The sequence below is a fragment of the Solea senegalensis genome, linkage group LG3 (genome assembly GCF_019176455.1).
Source record: "Solea senegalensis isolate Sse05_10M linkage group LG3, IFAPA_SoseM_1, whole genome shotgun sequence".
Taxonomy (NCBI): domain Eukaryota; kingdom Metazoa; phylum Chordata; class Actinopteri; order Pleuronectiformes; family Soleidae; genus Solea; species Solea senegalensis.
This window is the reverse complement of record NC_058023.1, coordinates 8,208,162-8,230,108: the sequence shown is the minus strand read 5'-3', so window position 1 is coordinate 8,230,108 and position 21,947 is coordinate 8,208,162. Positions and strand designations below refer to the sequence as shown.

At 42.7% G+C, this 21,947-nt stretch overlaps 1 protein-coding gene across 1 annotated transcript; it reads left to right on the top strand.

Annotated features, from left to right (window-relative positions):
* LOC122766352 (RAS guanyl-releasing protein 2-like) lies at positions 1-21,250 on the top strand. Its single transcript, XM_044021122.1, has 16 exons — positions 1-126; positions 224-326; positions 566-622; positions 845-976; positions 1,512-1,662; positions 3,295-3,468; positions 6,398-6,514; positions 6,872-7,153; positions 9,356-9,430; positions 10,237-10,356; positions 10,722-10,837; positions 10,929-11,070; positions 14,819-14,855; positions 17,334-17,492; positions 18,694-18,756; positions 19,588-21,250. The coding sequence occupies exons 1-15, from the start codon at positions 57-59 to the stop codon at positions 18,750-18,752; spliced, it is 1,794 nt and encodes a 597-aa protein (XP_043877057.1). The 5' UTR covers positions 1-56; the 3' UTR covers positions 18,753-18,756; positions 19,588-21,250.
* Positions 21,251-21,947: the final 697 nt, after the last annotated feature.

Genomic DNA, 21,947 nt, shown 5'->3' with positions numbered 1-21,947 from the left:
TGAGAGTCAAATCACACAAGGAGTGGAAAGAAAAAAAACAAGAGAGCAGAGGAACAATGGAGTCCACGTCGTCGGAGCAGTTGGCCACAGTGGACGCGCTGGTGGAATCGTGCATCCAAGCTTTTGGTTGGTTTTATGAAAATTGTTATTTGTTCTAAATAAATGGCTTTATTCCCAAGTCAATGAAACAAATAACACGTGGCACTCTTGTTTTGTGTTTCAGATGAGAAGGGCTGTTTGAAGGACACTCCCTTGGTCCGTATGTTCCTCATGATGCACCCTTGGTACATCCCTTCCACTGACATGGCCAAGAAGCTGGTGCTCAAGTATCCTTCACCTTTGCACTGTGCTCGCCAAGAACATCGACACCATGTGTTTGTCGATGAATAGTTCATTTTTCTCCTCATTCACACTTGCACACTTTTAATCCAGTCATGGAAAAGCACCTCTCTTCCTTCTCTTAAATGACATTTGAGAGTTTGCGGTCTGACAGGAAGAGGAAACAGTTGCTTTTGTTTCTTAGAAAAAAAAATGTTGCAAGGTTTCACCTTGACTGGCGGATCAGGTCCCAAGAGGAGAGCTGCACTGCTGAGCGTCGAACAAGAATATGCCACCTTGTCAAGTAATGGACTCTCCTGTTAACAGTGCATTTGTTTCCCAGTCATTTCCTCTCTCCTTGTCTTCTTACTTTATTTATGCATTTAAGCGTTTTGAAGAACAGTCACAAAAAGACACATTACCATTGAGGACAAGTCTATCATCTGGTAGATTTCTCACTCTGTTATATACTCATCATCTCTCTCTCTCGTTCTCTTTCTGTGAACCCCTTTGTTCTGCCTTCCAGGTACTGGATCTCCGAGTTTCCAGCAGAGTTCAATCTGAACCCGGAGCTGGCAGACCAGATCAAAGACTATAAAGACCTCCTGACCACTGAGGGCAACGAGCGTCAGAGTCAGCTCATTGACCTCGACAGTGTGTGAGTGAAAGCTGTGCATTGTCACCAGTGGGAATGAACGCTTCTGTGCACGGGTGTTTGTGCCAGCGTACTCATTTGTCGCCTGCTTCTCAAACACGGCTGAGCTACGCAGGGTCCGTGACTTCCTCCCTCCCCATAAAAGCCATCTCTGTGTGACCTCCTTTCAGTTTTCACTGAGGAAACAGAAATCGTTCGTATAGTTGTTGTTGCTTTAGGTCTTACAGGGACATTTTGTTAAAGCCTTGCCTTAAAACCATGCATGTATAAAACACAACTCTTGGCTGATGATTTTGCAAGTCATGGCTAATTGCCCCTAACTGGCATATCACTGGCAGCTGTAAAAGTGTGATGTTGCAGACTCTCATCTCATGTTTATTAGCATGCCAGAAAAAAATAAAAGAATAAAGAAATGTCAGGGGCTACAAAGACAGCTCTGATTCAGTTATCTCTCAGCTTTTAACTTGTAGAAAATAAGCTCATCATGTGCTCTCCGTAAAAGATGGTAATATATTCGTTGCACGTTTTTTTTTCACAGGCCTTCGTATAAATGGAAACGGCAGGTGACGCAGCGTGTTCCGTCGGTGTCCAAAAAGAGGAAAATGTCCCTCCTCTTTGACCACCTCGACTCCTGCGAGCTGGCAGAGCACCTGACCTTCCTCGAGTACAAATCCTTCTGCAAGATCCTGGTTAGTTTGATCGCAGCCTGTGACGGAGCTGTTGAAAGCGCCGTGTATCTCATGTGATGTTTACAGCGTTGACCAGTTCTTTGAATCACACTTAATTATATTTCTTCTCTACTTTTAGAAGCACTTTATAGTTGCTAAGCAATTTAAGTTAATTGACAGAAAGAGAAATCGCTTCCTGCCAGTAATTATTATTATTATTGTCTGAAAACATTTTGCTCTTTGAGTCTTATTGTGGGAAGCAAAGACAATGACTGGGTTTGTGCTGATTTAAATGGTGGACCTCTTTCTTTCTTTTTTTTTTTTTAGATAATTTATTCAACTATTATAGTGTTGGTGCCAAGATGTGGGCAGTGGATGTTTGTCTGTGCTTTGTCTGTGCTCAGAAACATACTCAGATCCAGTATGAAACAGAAGAAGCTACAATAAATAGAAATACATGGCTCGACAAGGACATTTACACACGAGACAAAGGCAAATTACTGTCATTTAGCAAAGAGTGGACTAGTAAACAGAAACGGGAGAGAAAAATAACAACTGAATAAATCAGTGTTATGTTTGATTAAAATGTATCACAAAGTTGAACAGATTAGTGAAGCTGCAACTCGATACTGTAAATGAAAACCACAAATCGCTCATGATATACGGTGGCATTTCATTGCTGCTTAATTACATTATTGCAGTCATAGTCGCTTCTTGCACTAAGTGGAAGAATGTTGTGATTTCCTCATCAGGAAATTTCCAGTGCAGAAAAATGTGGGGTGGGAGGGAGGGATGTTCCAGTCATGTGATAACATCCTCCTTTATGTGCTCAAAACTGTTTCCACTGTAAATGATTTTTGTGTTTTTATATATATATATATGTATATATGTGAGCACTCAAAGCTGCTTTACACTACAGTTTTGCCATTCCCACATTTCATACCCATTCACACTCTGCTGTCAGGACCAAACGTAGGGTTAAGTGTCTTGCCCAAGGACACGTTGGCATGTAGACTAGCAGAGCCGGGAATCTAACCTATTGCCTTTGACTTGAAAGGCTACTCGCTCAACCACTGCGCTACTGTCAACGCAAATGTGCGCCATTAAAATGTTTTATTTCTGTAAGGAAATGCACCTACAAAATAGATTAATTAATCAACAATGAGCGATAAACCAACCAACCAACCAACCAACCAACCATCCAATCAACCAACCATCTAACCAACCAACCAGCCAACCAACCAATCAACCAACCAACCAACCGACCATCCAATCAATCACCCAACCATCCGACCAACCAACCAACCAACCAACCATCCAATCAACCAATCAAACCATCCGACCAACCAACCAATCAATCAACCAAACCCAGATTTACTTGGTCTTATAATTTTGTCTTTCCTCCCCAAACTACCAATGAAAGTAAACTGCAACATATTTGTGGCTTTAATAATTGGTAGAGCAGGTTGTCTTTCAGTCAGGTGGTTGTGGGTTTGATCCCCAGGTCTGCTTTTTTTACACATTAATGGGTCCCTGGACAAGAAAATTAAGTGGCTCCTGATGACTCTGCCGGTAGCGAATCTTACTCTAACTTATAAGTCACTTGCCAAATGACTCTGTGGAAATGTAATTACATTTCAAATGTCCTTTTAGTTTCAGGACTACCACAGCTTTGTGATGCATGGCTGCACGGTGGATAACCCCATCCTGGAGCGCTTCATCACGCTCTTCAACAGCGTTTCCCAGTGGATTCAGCTCATGGTGCTCAGCAAACCCACAGCCCCACAGAGAGCCGCCGTCATCGCCCACTTCATCAGGGTGGCACAGGTTTGTCTGCCGGGCTCTCAATACCTGTTTGCTGCGAGGGTTTGAAGACAGAGGGTTGTTGTTGTGGTTGTTGTGGTTGTTGTTGTTGTTGTTGGGCCTCACGGTGAAGACTGACAGGAGATCATTGTCTGGAGCCAAAGATAAAGAGCAGAGGAAATGTGTTAAACAGTGAATTGGAGATTAAAGCATGAGATGGTGAGACAAGGAGAGAAAAGTCTAGTGCGTGCACTGCACACATGATAGACACCATCATTTGCAATTAGATGGAACGAAAAAAAGTGAATTTAATTTAAAAAGGCTTTGAAGGTATTAATTGTTAAGATGCATACAGGCTATGCTGCAGTCAGCTCCAGTAAAGACTGAAAAAACCCTGTGTGATGAGGCAGTTTTTGCATTGTTAGCTACTGTGGGGGTTGTAAAATTGTCTCAAGAGGTGAAAAAGAGCAAGTTAAAGAGTTCACTTGACATTATGGACACTTCCTGATGACCAGAAATAATTAAATGATGCACTTTATCACAGAAATGACCTCAGTATCTTGAACTACAGTATCATTTTCACGTGTGCTTTCATTGCCGCACATTCAGACAGAAATCATACACAGTCATCTACAGAGCATTGCATGACTGTATCCCTGATCTTAATTTAATTAAGGTTTTTTTGTTTTGTTTTTGTCTTGTTTTGCCTCCAATGCTTCTTAAACAAAGCCACCTTACATGGTTCCCTGCAGAGTGTGGAGACTGTCGCCCTTTCACTACAAAAACATCCCTCTAAATGGCATCCTGGGCTTCACCGTACTTCATATCATTTCACTTTGATGTGATTGCTTTGGTCTGCCAGGTGAGCTGGGCCAAAGCCTATATGACTCACTCTGCGAGGGAGATGAAGTTGACCATAGAGAGTGCAGAAACGGAAATTAAATAGCCTTCGCTTCCCTGCAAATGCAACCTCTCTTCTAATTGTGTGTCTTTTCATCAGTGAGATTTCTCTTGACTGCTCCCATTTTCCCATTTGCCACTTTATCCGGGGTGGAGCGCTCATCGTTTATTTAGCAGACGCTCAGCAGGTTTCTGCACCCCGTCCCTCAGAATACAGCAGTGGTCCGACACCGCAGCGGGGCTCTTGTCAGGACTGTGCTCTCTTGACTGTTTCACCCTTCTTGATACTGAACATTGAATGATCCCATAGTCATGTCAAGAGAATGCGCCGAATTCATCATCTCAGCTGGAGGCCCTCTTGCTAATTTCTGTCCAATTTGCGCTGCTGCAGACTTTAGTATTCGGAGATGAAGCCCAGTGTGCGCTCATGCGGGGACAGAAATCACACTCACGCCGATTTCAAATGCAGCACAAAAGGTTGCCTCGACATTTCCCAAAGCTTCCCTCAGGGTGCCCTGAATATGTCTCATTTCCCACTTCACAAATGAATCATGTTCCCCCTTATTTTTCTTTTTAAATTTATTTTCTGACTGAAATGACTTGAATCAATTTAAAATGCAGGAATGACACATGCACGGTCTACTTCATTGCCCAAAATATGTGCCTCTGCCTTATAGCTTTGATAACAGACAGCACGAGGGTGATCTGGATCTCCTACACCTGGCTGAAACCGCTGAATGCTGACAGTGAAACTCTTCCCCAGGCCTCAGGCCTCTCTGATGGCCACATAAACGAGTAGTGCCACTACTGACATCTGCTCTGGAAATCCTCGCCTACCTTCCTCACTGCTTTGCCAATTGATTCCAAAGAGTGTTTGAGCTAAATCAAATGATCCCCTCTGGCAGCCCTCCCACCCAGCTGCAACCGCATTGATTTTCACTGAGATGCAGAGCGAGCTGAAGGGCAGTGTGGCGCCCTGCGGAGTGCCATTCACATCGAGTTCGCCCGACTTTAACATAGACGGGTCAGAACATTCAGTAATATCGCAGCTACTCAGATGAGGCACATGCAGCGGACGTACTGCGGCTTTACCTTCTTCACACTTTTGTATTTCCTCTTGGTTTTCATTACCTTGGGGGGGTCAGTGAAAGTTGAATAAACCAGACAGTTCTGTTTTTAAACTTTCTCCAGAAAATTGGGTTCAGTTTTTTTTTTTCTCAAGTTTTCAAATTTGCTGTTGAATGCAGTGGGAGATGAGGTTATAATAGTTTTGACATTTTAGTTGTTGTTTGGTTTTGACTTTTTGTTTTTAAAATGAGTTAGTTTTAATTCTTTTTTCTAGAGCGGGTTTTAGTTTTTTTGTAATTTGCCAGGGGCAGAATCAAAAAGGTCATAATAAGTACTGTGTGTCATAAAAACCCAACAAAAGATGCCATTTTGAATAAAAACATAACAGTCTACAAGAAACTAGAAATCACATTGATTGTGGGCCAGGAGTGGCTTTTAAAACCCAGTAGAGGGGTGACAGTTTTTTTTCTTTTAGTTCACTTTTTATTCTTGCATGTTTTTAATTAGTATTTTCATGCTTTGATTTATGTTTCATGATGTTGTTTTTACCGTCTGTCGTTACTGCTGTGTATTCTGTGGGTTGTTGTAAAGGGCTATAGAAACAAAGTACATTATATTACATGTGAACCCAAACGTTCATGTATTAAATACATTTACAAAGACGACTAACTGAGCACATTTTCGCTACAACTTCAGTTAGTTTTAGTTAGTACTTTTATTTCACTTCACGAAAAATGTTTTTCCAATTTTAGTTTTTAGGGTCGGATGCATTTAGAACAACTGCAAATTGTCAAGGAGACACAGGTCAAGTGGCGGTGCATGTCTTGAACATGCATCATGCACATGCTCTCACTGGGACATTATTTGCAAATGTAACTCGGAAACTGACAGAAGCTCCAGAACAGATGATGCATATCTAAAAGTACTAGTAGCTCAATCATGTTTGTCCAAGGCGTTTCAACATGTCCTCGTTCTCCTTTGACAGAAACTGCTGCAGTTGCAGAACTTCAACACGCTGATGGCGGTGGTGGGCGGCCTCAGCAACAGCTCCATCTCCCGCCTCAAAGACACGCAGGGCCACATCAGCGCCGAGACCAACAAGGTGAGGCCGTCGCTCCCGTTCTCTCCAGCCTGCCACTGATTTACAGCATTTCTGGCATGCACAGCTCAGCTAGGCAATGTCCACTGCACATGGTTGTGATAAATAACCTCCTCTAGAACTCCTACACAGTGTGTTTTTTCTCTTTTTTGAGCAACTATTTGAGCCATATGACGGGGGAAGTTAAACAGTTGGACAAGTTAAAGTGTCTTGCCTGTTATGTAGTCCATCTGGAGTCAAGTTTTTCCAGAATGTTCTTGATTCCTCTAAACAAATCTCTCCTCAGACATGCACGCTGTCTGTTTCTCATCTCGTTCCACTGTGTCCATCCTCTCCTCTTAATCTTTCGCCCGCAATCAGGTTTTTAACAACCTCATTGAACTGGTGACCTCGTGCGGGAACTACAGCCAGTACCGCAAGCGCTTCTCGGAGTGCTCGGGCTTCCGCTTCCCCATTCTCGGGGTGCACCTGAAAGACCTGATAGCCGTGCACGTGGCCCTGCCGGACTGGGTGGACAAAGAGAAGACCCGGGTGAACCTGGCCAAGACGCAGCAGCTGTACGCCATCCTCCAAGAGCTGGCGCTCATCCAGACGACGCCTCCTCACGTCGATGCCAACACGGATCTGCTCAACCTGCTCACGGTGCGTGCAAAAAGAGCACTGACTGAACCTGAATGTGTTTGTGCCGAGTCCAGACTGAGCGTTTGGCTTGAATTTAAGGAAGATGTACGCTCAAAGAACAGTGTGTTCCAGGCAATCTCCAAAAAAAAAACCCAGACAGCAGTGAAGTGGGATGAAAAATGTTTAAAGTGGGACAAACAGCCTGTTACACCTACTTTGTTGTTCTGTGTTTTGATTGGCTCACAGTCAGAAAAACTGCACCGGGGACAGACAGGGACTTGAGACGGGGACTTGAGACGGTCTGGAACCAAAAATAATGAATGCATGTTCATTCACATGTCCTAAATAGATACAGTTGGGTGAGAAGAGCCAGTGTTTCATGTGTTTGTATAAAACCGTGATTGTGTGAAGATTGATGGAAACTCGCCATTGAAATAAAGCAGACAATAACGCGGAAAGAAAATGAAATGTGATGTAATTCCCCATGAATTATGTGCACGCTTGAAGTGTGAAATGATATCACTGGTGTTTTATTATTTAAAGGGGGAAGAGTTTAGTTTGAATCAACAGTTTAGTGCAGCTCAAGTAAATCATCAGGACTTCCCGCGGCAGAATCCCGCGCTGACTCTTCATCTTATATCTCGTCGGGAGCTGTGAAAGTGGAAACATTTGTGCCTCGGCGTGAAGCCCGGGGTTGTGATTCAGCATCAGTAATTCCGTGGCAGATGCAGATGAGGGTTCTCTGAATACGTGAGCAGCAGTTTCCCGGGGTTTAAGCCATCCCGGGAGATCAGTTACTCGGCATGGCTGCAGGTGTTTGTGTGAGATTGCAGCTGGTTTGTGCAAATGAGAGAAAACAACTTGACAGGTTTTCGGAGCCGAGGGGCACCGGGGAAGTTTGCCGGACAGAGTCAATACTCAATTATCTTATGGCAGTGCTTATTGGAGTTGATGCAGCTTGAGTAATACTCGGCACACAGCAGGGGCAAGAGAGCCGATAAGTCCTTCAAAAGTAATAAAAAAGCAGTTTTTATAGCCTGTGTTGAGGGCTAAAATAAGCAAACCGCATATAGATTTAAAAACAATTACCTTCCTTTCACTAGCGTTTCACATGAAAGGCTTTGTTTAATCTCCCTGAATGATTTCCCTGCATAGCAAAGGCCAAACAAGATAAACGAGTATTTTTCTTTTTGCATCTTCAACTCACAGGAAACGTCATTACAGTAAGAAACCGAGAAAATGACTGTAGTGGAAATTAGACGCTGCTCTCGCTCACCTCTACTTAACGAGTCCTATAATAGGCACACGTGAGTGGGAGCACGCTTTGTGTGAGACACGTGAAAAGAGTACAAATGTAAACGATCACGCGCAAAGAAAGTCATTTAAATGAACCGTATTCTGATTGAGATTTGTTTGCTTTATTTCACTGCATTTATGGTAAGTCATAGCTACATTTTAAAGCATAAATACATTTTATTGTGAACTATGTTATCGTTCTATGTCCACACAGACACTTTTATTTTGAAATTCTTTGAACTATCTATATTCACAAATATTTTTATTACCCGCCCCGACTGAAAAACTTGCTTTGTTCCAAAAAAAGATGGACTTATTTCACTTGACTGGCCCCCATGTGCCTCATTTGAGTTGGAGGTCTGTACAGGATTGTGTTTATTCGCTTGTGAGAATGGATGCTGAGGATTAAGCAAGGATATAGTCCATGGTTATCGTCTTAAAACAAACCACATTTTGATCACGTGACTCTTTGTTTGGACTCTTATCTGTTATCATTTCCTGTTTTACTTTGAAGCTACGTACCCTGTGTGTCTTTTTGGTATTTTACTTCCTGTCTTTGTCTGGGGTTTTCCTGCTCTTGTCTGTCTGCCTCACCCTGATGTGTTTCACCTGTGTCCAGCTCTTTCTTCCGTCCATTTGTGGATTTAGTTCGTCCGTCCAGTCTTACGTGTTGTGACTTTCTGTCTTTCAGTCCCGTTTAAGTTTTCTCTGTGTTTATCTGTGTGTTTTTTGAGTTTGGATTTAATGTTTGCTGCCTAATAAGAGGAGCAAATGGAAGCCTGTGTGTTCACATATGTTTTCCTTCCTGTTTGCATTTAAAGACGCGTTTTAACTCTCTGTTATTTTGTTCCATAGAGACAAATATCTAATTTAACGTGTCACAGAGATCGAAATGTTCACTGACTTGATGTGTTCTGGCCTGTGCAGGTCTCTCTGGACCAGTACCACACAGAGGAGGAGATTTACCAGATGTCTCTGCAGAGAGAACCACGGAAGCCAGTGGTGAGCAGCTCCCAGATCCTTGCTGTTGCTCTGACAGTGAGACCGCTCTCCTCCTGTCTTGATTTGATGGATGGTTCTGATTTTCTCTGCCCTCATCTGAAGCTGTGTCACCTGCTTTCTGAAGCTGCCACGGTCAGATTGTATCACATCAATACTTTGGTGCCGATACAGCTATTGTGATTCTTTAATATCAGTAATTGGGATTTTCTTTTCCTTATTGAATAACACATGTCATATTTCCTAAAACAGTGCACATTAGCAGCGGCTACATTTAGCTGGAAGAAAACAAGATGAAATGTAAACAGGACTCGGCCCAATGTGAGCCTTCAAATGAACATGTGCATCTGCAAAAGGACTTTTCAAAACCCTGGATTTACTTTTTAAGGTTTTAATTGGCAGTTGCTACTTTAGTTTGTCCTCACCAGGCACATGTACAAATATCACGACTCTGGGTGAGAAAAATGTTTATTAAAAAGATAACCACGCAGTATATCATATTTTGACACCGCCCCCAAGCCACCATCGCCTGCTGTGAATGTGTTTGGATAATTTATCATCCTTATTTCGGCCTAACATTATTGCTAAACTTTTTAAACCGGTCTGACCCACCGTATAAAATGTACACAATGCATATTGACCGATAATAGAGGATATTGGAAATCTTCTCCTAACATTTTGTCATAACCTTTGACCCCCGGCTCTGCTCAGCAGCTGCCTTGTCCCCCTCTTCTTTGTAAGACGACACTGACTTCCTTTGTGTGTTGATATCGATCTCACTGCCTTTGGTTTCTCCTTGGCTGTAGCAGAACTCCAGCCCCGGGCCGGCGCCTGATCCCAAGCCTACAATGATCGACGAGTGGGCCGTGTCAGTGAAGCCCAACGCTGACCCGACCATCATCAAGAAACACATAGAGAAGATGGTGGAGGTGAGTTTCGTAATATCTGTAATCTTTTCTGCAATCGGACGATTTTGGGGTTAAAATGTTTTATCGATCCGAGCTGCTGGAATCCTGCCAAAGCCCATTAGAACATTTCCAAATGAAAGCTATTTTTAGATCCATTTGACAGCAGGAATGAATTGATTATTTGCACTCTTGACAAGTAGTAAATGTGTGTTCTGGTTTCTGAACTTGCTTGAACAGCCTGAATTAAAACGTCTGCGTAATAAAGTTGTCTGTGTGACGCGTTCTCATTCTTTCACAAGGTAAAATAAAAGTGATGAGAAATCGTCAGAAATCAGTCCTTTTGTTATTATCCCTGAAACTGACCCTTGGCTCCCATTTGCTTTAAGTCTGTCTTCAAAAACTTTGACGCTGACGGCGACGGCCACATATCCAGGGAAGAATTCGAAGCAATCCGGAACAACTTCCCTTACCTCAGCAAGTTTGGAGAGCTGGACAAGAACCAGTAAGCATTTTTTTTTTTTTTTGCAGAATTTGTTAATAATACCAAGAGTGAAAACTCACGTCCCTCTCTTGTCACCTGCTTCCTCACGCAGAGACGGCAAAATCAGCAGAGAGGAGATGATCGATTACTTCATGAAAGCCAGCTCTCTGCTGAACTGCAAGATGGGTTTCATCCACACCTTCGCCGAGGCCACCTACGTCAAGCCCACGTTCTGTGAGCACTGCGCTGGCTTTGTGAGTCATTTAGAAAACTGGTTCGGATCTGTATGTACTGTATTATAAACCCTCCCGTGGCTCATGGGAAGGCCTTAAATATTGATCTCTGTTTTGTTTGCTTATGTCTCTTTCGAATGCATTGATTTCCTCACGAGCCTCAATCGATGGCACACGTCTTGGTTTCTTTACAGAAGGTCAAAGGTCTGCTATGTTCACCCTGCTGTTCCGTAATAATGCAGCTGTGTATACATTACTCGTGTCTGCACTACATTAGGGGTCTCGGCAGTCGCTGGTAGCATGCGATAGCCCCGCCCCCCTCGCCTGCTCCTCCTGTCAGGTCAGGGCAATGCCAATTACTTTGAGGTAGAGCTGCACACTGCTGAAGATGCATTCTGGGAAATATGGGAGGAAGATAATTGGGCTGGATGATAACCCTTCGCTGTTGCAGTGTTGTATCTCTGTGTGTGTGTGTGTGTGTGTGTGTGTCCTCTGGCTCTTAACATTCCCGTCCCCCGTCTAAGGAGCTCTGTGTTATTTAGACTCAGACAGTGAGTCAGCACTCATCCATAATGAGAGCAGGAATGGGGCCCTCATGGTGACATCCCATTCATTGCTCCGCACTTCATACAGAACCAGAGAGACATAGTAACGCTCCATAAGAGAGATGTGTTGTAGATTACACCGCAGGTAGAGATTTACATTAACACTCAAAAATACTGAGGAGGACTTTAGACACGGACTCGCATCTATTCCCCTGAGGACACTCAAACATCATGAGGGGAAACTTGGAATAGCGAGTGGGGAGAGATAAGGACTATTCTTCCCTGTGTGTGTCAGGGGTAGATACACCAGCCACTTCCTCATACAGTATATGCCCGCTCTGTGCTTTCCTCTTGGCTCCCTGGCAAAAACAATATTTTCCCGCAGTTCATTTTTCAGCACTTGTCTCGAACACGCTGTACAACCCCTCTGTAAACACTGCAGAGTTCACTCACCTCCAGTGTCTCACATGGATCCTAATAATCTTCCGCTTGCTTTGCCTGCAGTCACCTTTTGGCCTTCCCCCTCCTAATTAATGGCACGCGGATGAGTGTAACCGAATGCACGCGGCGAGGAGACACAGTGCAGAGTGTGTGTATTTTTTGGGCGTCGCAGGAGGAACCGACAAGTGTTTAGCTGCAGGCTGAGAGCAATTTAACATGAGAGACTGCGGAGTCACAGAAGCCTCCTCAGGGTTTGTTTTGACGTAATCTGAATTGGGAAGGCAGGAGTGAATGGAAACTCATCTGTTTCTAAATACTTGAGCGTATCGCACAGGGTGAGAAATGCGCGAAAAACAAACGCAGCAGCAAATGATCTCTTCGTGGCCGGTGAAGGCAAACCGCTCAATACAAAACCTATAAAACGTTTCCTTCTTTTTTTTTACTTTACATGATTACGCCTAATGGTTGATTCTATTTAGCTGCCAAGTGCAGAAAGCTTTCTCTTATGCATGTATTGCATTTTGGTTGTGAAGGAGTATGAGATAATACACCTCTTAAAAGTCCAGTGTGTAACATTTAGGAGGGTTTATTGGCAGAACTTGAATATACTGCCCGTAAGTGTGTTTATATAAGTGTGTAATTGCTTTAAGAATAAAAATTGTTTGGTTTTTGTGGCCTTAGATTAAGCCTTTTACGCTGAATGTACTCAACGCGAGGGTTTCTTTGTTTTGTGGACATTGTCGCGATTTGAGCGCCGCCAGAGTTTTTGGAGTCGAATAATGTGTACAAACAAAGAACAACACCACAGGAGGTCACTGACCCTGAGCTTTGTTGATTACAACCGGCAGTCTCGCTCTTAAATGTCGAACATCCTTGAAGAATGACAGAAAAGCTGTCACATCGTGACCCACTTTCACAGTCGCGCTTAGTCAAAGTTCCTCTTGGCTAATGATCAATACCAGTTTTGGTTGTTGGTTTTTTCACTTTCAAACGTCATCGCACAAACTTGACCATAAATGAAGCTATGAAGTGGCACAGTGGACTTGCACAGCTCGGGTAGTGTAGACGACGGCACTGTCTTATGTCAAATCGTGTTAGCCCCGTCCATGATCACCATGATCTGCTTTGTGTCATGTGTGCTGCAGTGAGGGATTTGATTTGAGTCTTAGCATGTTGTTGGCTACAGGAATAGTCTGTCATTAGTTGTCTGCGGAAAAGTAACACGTTTTCAGTTCCTGTTTGCCGTGCATTGTGTTTTCACACTGTTGACGGGCAGTAAAGGTGCGTCTACAGTAGTTATGTTTAGATTCCTCTTTGTTGTAAAAGCATCGGGGCGTGCACCTACAGCTGTGTGTCTCTGTGGGTCTTTGTCTCAAATGACTGTATTTATGTATGTATGTTTGTGCCTCTTCAGGTTTGTGTGTTTGCATGCATACATGTCGGTTTGTGTGTGCGTGTGTGTGTGCGTGCAGAGGTCAGGATATTTTGTGCCTCCTCAGATGTGCCAGTGCCGTGTGTGATCTCCAGCTCGGCACTTTCATGTCATTGTTCCCCCACTGTCTGTGTGGTCCCTGTGTCCTGCTTGATGTTGGGGGGGGCCTCCACCTCCCTCTGTGCCCTGAACAACCTCATCTTTTTGCTCTTCCTCTGCCCAACCACCCCCAACATCTCTCTGTCTTTCATTGTGCTATTTTCTTTTCCATTTGCTTACCTTCCTTGGCATCAACTGAGCACCGGACGTCACGTGACTCGCATTGTTTACAACGCAGTGGTGCCAGGAAAAGGTTCTGCAAATATACTTGGTGCCGTCAGTTCACTGTGAACTTCCGGATCATCCGGAGTTCAGTTGCCAGTGTCACTTTTCTACTCTTCACTACAGGTCACAGTTCACCGTAGCTTGAAGATTTACCTGCGATACCTAATACTGTACTGTCAACTGCAACAAGCAGCAGTCCCTCTTTAACCACATTGTGTTTTTAATCAGCTACAGGCTGAATTTCACACTAAAGTGAAATGAACAGAAACTAATAGCTCGTCCGGGAAGTAAGAAAGTAACATATAGCGTCATTAAGAGTTGGCAACGATGTGTATATGTGATATTTATAGTTAGACGAAATGATATAGTTGAACTTTTTGTGGGGTTTTTTTTTGTGCATAAATCACGGCATTAATTATAGCAATTATTGGAAGAGAGTCAACAGGAGCACAGTACGTCTGTACATAAGCAGAGGATGTTATAATAACGGGTGCAAATTTAAGCAAATGAGTGAGGTGTAGGAGGTTATGCATGAGGTCTTTTAATAGAATTTGGAAAAAAACCTGCTTGCTGTGTTTGGTGGCGCTCACTTGTCTGTAAGGGAGACAAAAAAAAGAAGGTATGACACTATGTTGCTGCCACCATTGCTAAAATGTGTTATTTTGATAGTTATTAGGTATGTGACAGATTTGCTTCATTCCTTATATTTAGAATCCATTGCCTTGTCAAAAACTGAATTCCGGGTTGCCAAAAAAAAGCCTCCATTCCTTGCGTAATAAAGGTTCCTCCGATTCCCACAATGTCAGTTTATTTACTCCCCTATCTTGCGAGGTTAAAAAAGGCCTCATCGAGGTTAATAAAATCGTATCAGTTACCAAACAAACAGATAAAAGCAGACGCGCCATAACTCGGCCGAGATATCAAAGGTTCTATGATGACCACAGCTTTCTTTGTCGGAAAATGAGGCTATAATCTCTTCGTAATTAACACTCACCCTCACTGACCTTTTCTCTCCTTCCATTTGCAGATATGGGGCTTTTACAAGCAGGGCTACAAGTGTAAAGGTAAGAGATCATCGTCTGAGCTTCCACATCTGCTGCACAGATGTGCATGTTCCACCCAGATGTGTGTAACCTTCTAAGAATTAGTGATTCATTACACACAGACACACACACACACACTCGCAGATTAAGATCCACTATGTGGACGCAGCTGATTTAATGTCATCAACACAGAAACCTTATCAAACACCAGCTCGGGAAAGCTGAGACTACAACGCTCCAATATTTGCACTCTCAGGATTCCCAGTCGTTGTGAGTTTGAAGGAGCTGGTTCATCTCACAAATGTACACACGCGCGCACAAAACCTCCAGCACCTCCCATTATCTCCTCCTCATGGTCATTAGCTTGAAAACACACACACTTCATTTCCTCTGCCTCCCTCCCTGCCTGCATGCATGGATATTGCCACTGGCTGCTTCTGCTGATGCTAGAAGTTAAGTAGTGATAATCTGCGGATATTCAGCCCTCTAATTCTACATATGTTTCCCTCCAGCTGTGGGGCGACAACTTCAAAAAAAAACGATGCCAAATTTAATATGCAAATCGCGCACGTCTCCATCTGCTGGAGCGCTGGAGTGATTGATAGGCTGAGTGTAGCCGTGTGAATGGGAGACGGAAATTCGGCAGATAACATTTCATGACTCTGCCAAGTGCTCAGCAAATCAGTAAACATGCAGGGTTTTTCTTTTTTGAGTGTCAGTGTGTTTCAGTGTCATCTCCCTATAATAGCTCAAACAAATAAAGCGTCTCCAAGTTAACGGCGTTCTCGTCTGTATTCGGGTTCATCCCAGGTTGCTGCGTGCTCATTAAATAGTGTGGAAGTTGTCGTCATTAGTCATTAACTTCTGCATTCTGGTACTAGCAATGCTCACAGGAGCAAAATAAGCCGATACCTGTGTAATCACTCGTTTGTTTATGGGGGTTTTTTTTAACTTGAAATTACGAGGGTAAAGTCGGAATATCATTTGGTCTCGACATGTCCGCTCCACAGACACTGCCACTGAGACTTTACGTCAGAGGCGGAAAGAGTACTGAAATACTCCACTCAAGTAAAAGTACTCGTCTTAAAATGTACTCAAGTTAAAGGAAAAAAAAGTACCTTGTGCAAAAAAGTAAAAAGTTACTTTTTGAACAAGGTTGGGCTTCTTTTGTCATGTCGTGCAAAAAGGACAACGCGACACAAATCTCACATGATTTGTTTTTTAACTAAAGGCAAAGCTTTACAAATGAATGTGCTGATAAAATAAAATTATAATGTATCGGTCAACCGTCACAAATGACCTTAATTAGCGTCACTTCACCTGTCCTCATCATTAATTCCCTGAAGTTTTCAGTGCGTGATTTATTTATTTTTATTTCAACTTTTTTTTTTTTACTCAGTAGCGGATGTGATTTTAAACAAAATTACAAAATTTAAATGTAATGACTTTGAAGTCATAAAGAGTTTCAGCAGGTCAAAAGCTCACATCTGAGACTGACTGGAAGCGTCAAGTCTCAAAGAGTAGATAGAATGTCAAGATTTAATGTCAATATTGATATATGATATTATTATGATATTACATGCATGAAATCTTCATGTGTGGCCCTAATACTCCGTCGTAAATGTGTTCTATTCATTTTTAAGTAATGCAGACAGTTGAGAAAACTAAGTTGAAACATTCAAATTGAAGGCAGACGCCACCATGACATTTGCCGCCGTTGGTACCCTCTAGTTTCTCCTAAATCCTCCGCTCGCCTGTCTCCACGCGACGGCGCATGGAAGTGTTCTGGCTTGTTCCAGTGCATTAAGGAGTCCAGAAGAAGTCAATGAAAAAAAGCCCCACAGCCATTCATCCCCATTACCCTCGTTATCCAGTACTCAGGGAGGTAGAAAGAGCAGCAGCAACGTAATCAAAATGAATCACCCACGTTGAGAACTCTGTATTTGGATGAGCGTTTAAAGGACGAGCTCAATGTGTTTGCCAAACATTCTCTGTCGCTGACTCGCCGAGAGCCAGGTGGGATTGTGTATATACTGATCTCATAATTGTCCATAAATATGAAGCCACCCTCTCCGCCACCTTCCTATGTCAGTTTGGTAGCGTATGAAGACGAAGGCACTAAATGAATCATTTTGTATTCAGTTTCAGACTGAATGTAAAGAACAAAATATGAAGGACAACAAATGGTGAATTTCTCTGACTCTGACGTACGTGTTTTCTTGCTGTGTTGTGGGACGGCCCATTGCTCCTCTGCTCTTAGACTCCCCCTGGTTGACAGAGTTGTTGATTGGTACGGTCTGCCTGTCACCACTTGCTCTCCCTTTCTCCCGATAAATTTTTTTCCGTCCACTTCCGCCGATCTCACCTTCTCTCCCTCCCTCTCCTGCGACCCCAACCGTCCTCCTTTCATCCCCTCATATGACACCTCTCCCTGCGGCTGCTGCCTGCCATCCTCCTCCTCCTCTTCCTCCTCCTCCTCCTCCCTCCACGTGGGTGCAGCCTGTGGGGTGAACTGCCACAAGGCCTGCCGCAGCCGCCTGGCTGTCGAATGCCGGAAGAGGACCAAGAGCATCAGCCATGAGACGCCGCCAGCTCTACAGGCCAGATCCTACAGCTTCCCTCCGCCTGCCAACACCCCTCCCAGCTTACAGAACACAGGTGAGTGAGCCTTCTTAGTCGCTGCCCCCTCACTTTAGAACTCTCAAACTACCTGTAATGTGTTGTGTTTTGAAAGTAGACTGATATTTGCGCATGATAATGTAGTTTATACATTGTTTTGAGACAAATGAGACAGACTGTATGTGTTTATGTCAACTTAGTAGTCTCTTGTATTACTCATTTTGTGCATCATTTGTAATTAGAAATGTGTTCAATTTGATCAGATGGAGGAAAATGACCGCGTTTATTACTAAATGATCGTCTATTTTAAGTTATTGTTTGTAATCTCTGTTTTTTTAAACTTGTATTTAATATGACATGTGTTGCTGACGCCCTTGTACAGGAGATTTGGTTAAATAAAGGTTAAATAAACATTAAAAAACAAGAAATTTGAAGCATATGGGCCAAAAATATGACATCACTCGTTTCCAAAGATCAGTATCAGCTATAAAAAAAATAGGTATCGGTCAATATCTCGTCTTGTGTTTCTTATATGATGTTTTAATATCTTTAATATCAGTTGAAATTAACACATTAAAAAGATTACTGATTACTATTTGCCAGTTAAAGAATGATATAATGAACAATCTTGTGCATGAGTTTGCCATTAAGAGCAACTTTTAAGCACTTTTCAACACAGCGTTTTCTAATTCCTCCAAAACACATCTTTCCTCTTTGATGTGATTTAAAGGCAGTATAATATATTATCTTGATATTTGGAAAGGCACACTGTCAGTTTCTTCAGTGTTCGTAAAAAAAAAAAACAGAGAAGAAAGAAGATTTTCTCTGGCAGAAAAATAATGTGCAGCATGCTTTCAGCTGCTCTTGTCGCCATGGCCACACCTCCGCTATTTGAAGGGTTGCTTTCGTCTTCCTCCAAGCATATGGTGTGGTGACATTTGGAAGGCAAACAATGGTGTCATTTGCACTGAAACTGTAATTGGTCTGCCCCAGCGAGGCCAGAGACTCATCCCTGCAGTGATTTCATCAGATATTAGTGAAAGTGACGCCGCTCCTGCCTCTGTTGTGTATCATTGTGTGAAACTTCTGCTATCGAGATATTATTGTAATAATAATAATAATAATAATAATAATAATGATGATGAGGCAATGGTGAACAGACAGATGCCGCACATTTCATCTGTGTTTTTTTATTTCCATTTGTTTGATAAATGTATTCACTTTCCTTTTTGTCCATCAGTCATTGTTGAAGAGGATATAGAGACAGTGGAGGAAGGAGTGTTTGATGTCCACCTATAACCAGGTGAGAGAAAGAATCACTTGGGGGCTTTTATTCTGAAGGTAACGCTTTAATGCGCAAAGGTGTCTGACTTCCTGTTCCTGCTCGTCACCCGCCGGCAAAACTAGAACACATTCAGAATATTCAGTGGAACCCCCGGGGATTAAACACTGCATGAGTAAAGTTAGATATACAATTTACAATTATTTATTTAGTTATTTTAATGTAAATTCAAAAAGTTAATTAAAAATGTTTTGTTTTTTTTACACGCAATAAATTCCATTTGTTTCAAGCTCAAGTCAACAAGTAATTGTTTGACATAATCTCAATTTAAATTTTGACCCAAATGACCGTGAGTCTAATTTTTCCTTTAATCGAGCAGCCCAATATCAATGTGCTCATTAAGGTATTGGCCGGTCAAAAAACGAGCATTTTCCCCAAAATATGTCTGTGGTGACACAGAGTGATACAGTTTTTAATTGCGACTGACTCACGGCGAGAAGGTGGAGGCATAACAGCTACTCTCATGAAGAAGATCTTTATTATTCAGGGCAGATCGACATACTAGAGGCTCTTGGAGGTTTTTCAGATGCACAATGTAGAAACAGTCTCTAAAGTATAGTATTTACATGCCTGAGGTGGTCGTCTATCCAACCATCAGGCTTTAATTTGTAATTAATTCACATTACTAATTTGGTTTAATTACGACAGACGTGCCAAAATTGTTAATGTTGGGCTTCAGGGCTGCCGTACAAGAAGACACGCATCTATTATACACGCCACTATATTCCATTTTCATTGAGCACTTGTTTCCCTGTATGTACAGCATCTCTCACCGTATGACAATACTTGCAGGAGCCGTGAACTGAACGTGTGCTTTGCACGGAGGAGCCGGCACCAGTGTCCACCTCGCTCTCTTTTAAAAATCCTTCCAACGGTTCGTGTGCAAGAGGCCAAATCAGCAACTGCTGGGAGCCGCAGACTCAGACTGTTCTGCAGAGTGTGTCAGTGTGCGTGTGTGTGTGTGTGTGCGTGTGTGCGTGCGTGTGTGAGCCTCACAGCCCCTCAACACGGAGGAGACGCTGCACTGAACACAAAAACCAGGATACCTACATGGTGCCACACAGTGGACACACACTGCAACAGCGACTCCACAGAATGTGACAGCGGAACGTCTTTGTGGTGTAAAAAAATCTCTACATTTCAATAGCATTCCAGCCAAGCGTTAACGTTACTATATGTATTGTTTGATCCACAATATTGTATTTTCTTGATGAAATGTTTAAAGTCAGTAGAATCTATAATCTGACGGGAATGGTCGCCACAACATGATAGAGGTGCTGTTATTGCAAGAATGTAAACCTGTCGCCCCCGTACTAAGCCTCCGTCGTCATCTGAGAATCTCTGCTTTGTTATTATCCATCATCCTGTTTTTGAAAATACATTTCAGTGGACCAATTTTGATGTCGTGTATATAATACTGTTGACGGCGACGAAACCAACCCTTTTGCAAAGAGCAAAACGACTGTGGGGGGGGACGGGGGGGACAGGGGACTTTGATGAGCATCATATTTTTGTCATGTTTTCCTGAATATCAGTAACTGTCCTATAGTTCTTGCTGTTGTGGTGTTTTCAGTATAGAGTGCTGTCTTGTATCGGTGCACTGATGATCTCTCCTCGTAGCAGAAACAGCGACGCGCTGCTGTCACGCGAAGAAGAAACCCACTCCCGGAAAGCTTAAATACAATATATGTAAAGTGAAGTGTCAAACTTTTATTTACCGCAACGTTAAGGTCAATCACGTTCTGTGATTCCGGCTTCTTAAACGTGAATATTTTATATTTTATATTCGGTATCTTTTGGTTTGTGGACAGAAAAGAAACGGCACCACTTTTAGCATTTTATGAACCAAACTAACGGATTCATTGAGAGTATAATTGATGGATCGGTCGGTACAATAATGAGAATAATGATTAGTTGGAGCCCTGCATCAAAACTGGAGGCTTTTTGTGCGACAGCAGCAAACACATTATCCTGAGAATCTGTGTTCAAGTTAAATTTTAGTGTTTCTTTTTTTTTTTTTATCCTGCATGCTTTTCCCCCTTCATGCCTCTATTCTCTACTCTTCTTACTGAGCAATTCTTATTTTAATGTTGCATGCCAAGTTCTCTTTCATTTAAAACGTGAGGTCTTGGAAGTTCCAGAGCTGAAAAGGACGAAGCTTGCGGTCTGAAATGTTCTGATACTTTGTGCCTGTGTGTGTGGAGAATTCAGACTTCTAGTGCCATATTGTTACCTGCTGGTTTGTCATTGAATGAAACTATCACACTGCTGGTATTTATTTTTCTGTATAAAAAGCGAAACAGCTGCCAGTCCTTCTGTGTCACATATTTGTTTGTTTGTTTGTTGCTTGAATGAATCTTTGAGACGTCCGTGCTCCATTCTTGTGGACCCCAGACATTAGTTTTCTGTTCTGTTCAAGAATTTCTGTACCTAATAAGAATGTTACTGAAAGAAAGCCAAGGTTTTGTCTCGTCTTTGTGAGATTGGAAGTAGCTGTTCTGTTCTCGCACGGTTTTGCTCCTCGATTGCTTTCTTGTTTGATTTTGTGTGTGTGTGTGTGTGTGTTTTGGTTTTCTCTCCGTCTTGTTGGTTTACTCCTTCCTTGGGAACTACCCTGAGAAAAGTCAGAGCCACTGTGACATCCATCTTCTACCGCTCTATCCTCCACATGAGGGTCAGGTCGCCACAGACAAACAACCACTCGCTCTCACACTCACTTTTTAGAGTGTCCATTATACCTAACCCCCAAATCTGCATGTTTTTAAGACTATGGGTAAACTCCATGCAGAAAGGCCTTTGTTCCAACCGGATCACGAATCTGGGTCTTCTTGCTGCAGAGGCAAGAGTGCTAACCACTACACCAACCGCACACAAAACAGTCAACCCAAAATTCTTCTTCCGTCTATTATTCAATCATGTGCCCTCATTCAATATGAAAATGTTCTCATTTTTATATCCGTCATCGTAAATGAAAGCCATCCCTGGTGAAATATTATTCCCAAATGTCCAGGCTCCATCTTTAAACCACATTCAACCACATCCTCAAAAAACGTCCCCAAAACGAGACTCATCCAGATGCAAATCTGCAGTGACCAAACACACACTTCTTCAATCCTTCAACGTGCGTGTCATCCAGCGTCTCGTGGCATTCC

What these genes read in the sequence shown, in the direction of transcription:
- LOC122766352 (XM_044021122.1), top strand. Translation starts at nt 57, where the DNA reads ATGGAGTCCACGTCGTCGGAGCAGTTGGCCACAGTGGACGCGCTGGTG. An exon ending in GAGAACCACGGAAGCCAGTG is followed by an intron (nt 9,431 to 10,236) that starts GTGAGCAGCTCC and finishes TGGCTGTAGCAG; the next exon opens with AACTCCAGCCCCGGGCCGGC. An exon ending in GGAGAGCTGGACAAGAACCA is followed by an intron (nt 10,838 to 10,928) that starts GTAAGCATTTTT and finishes TTCCTCACGCAG; the next exon opens with AGACGGCAAAATCAGCAGAG.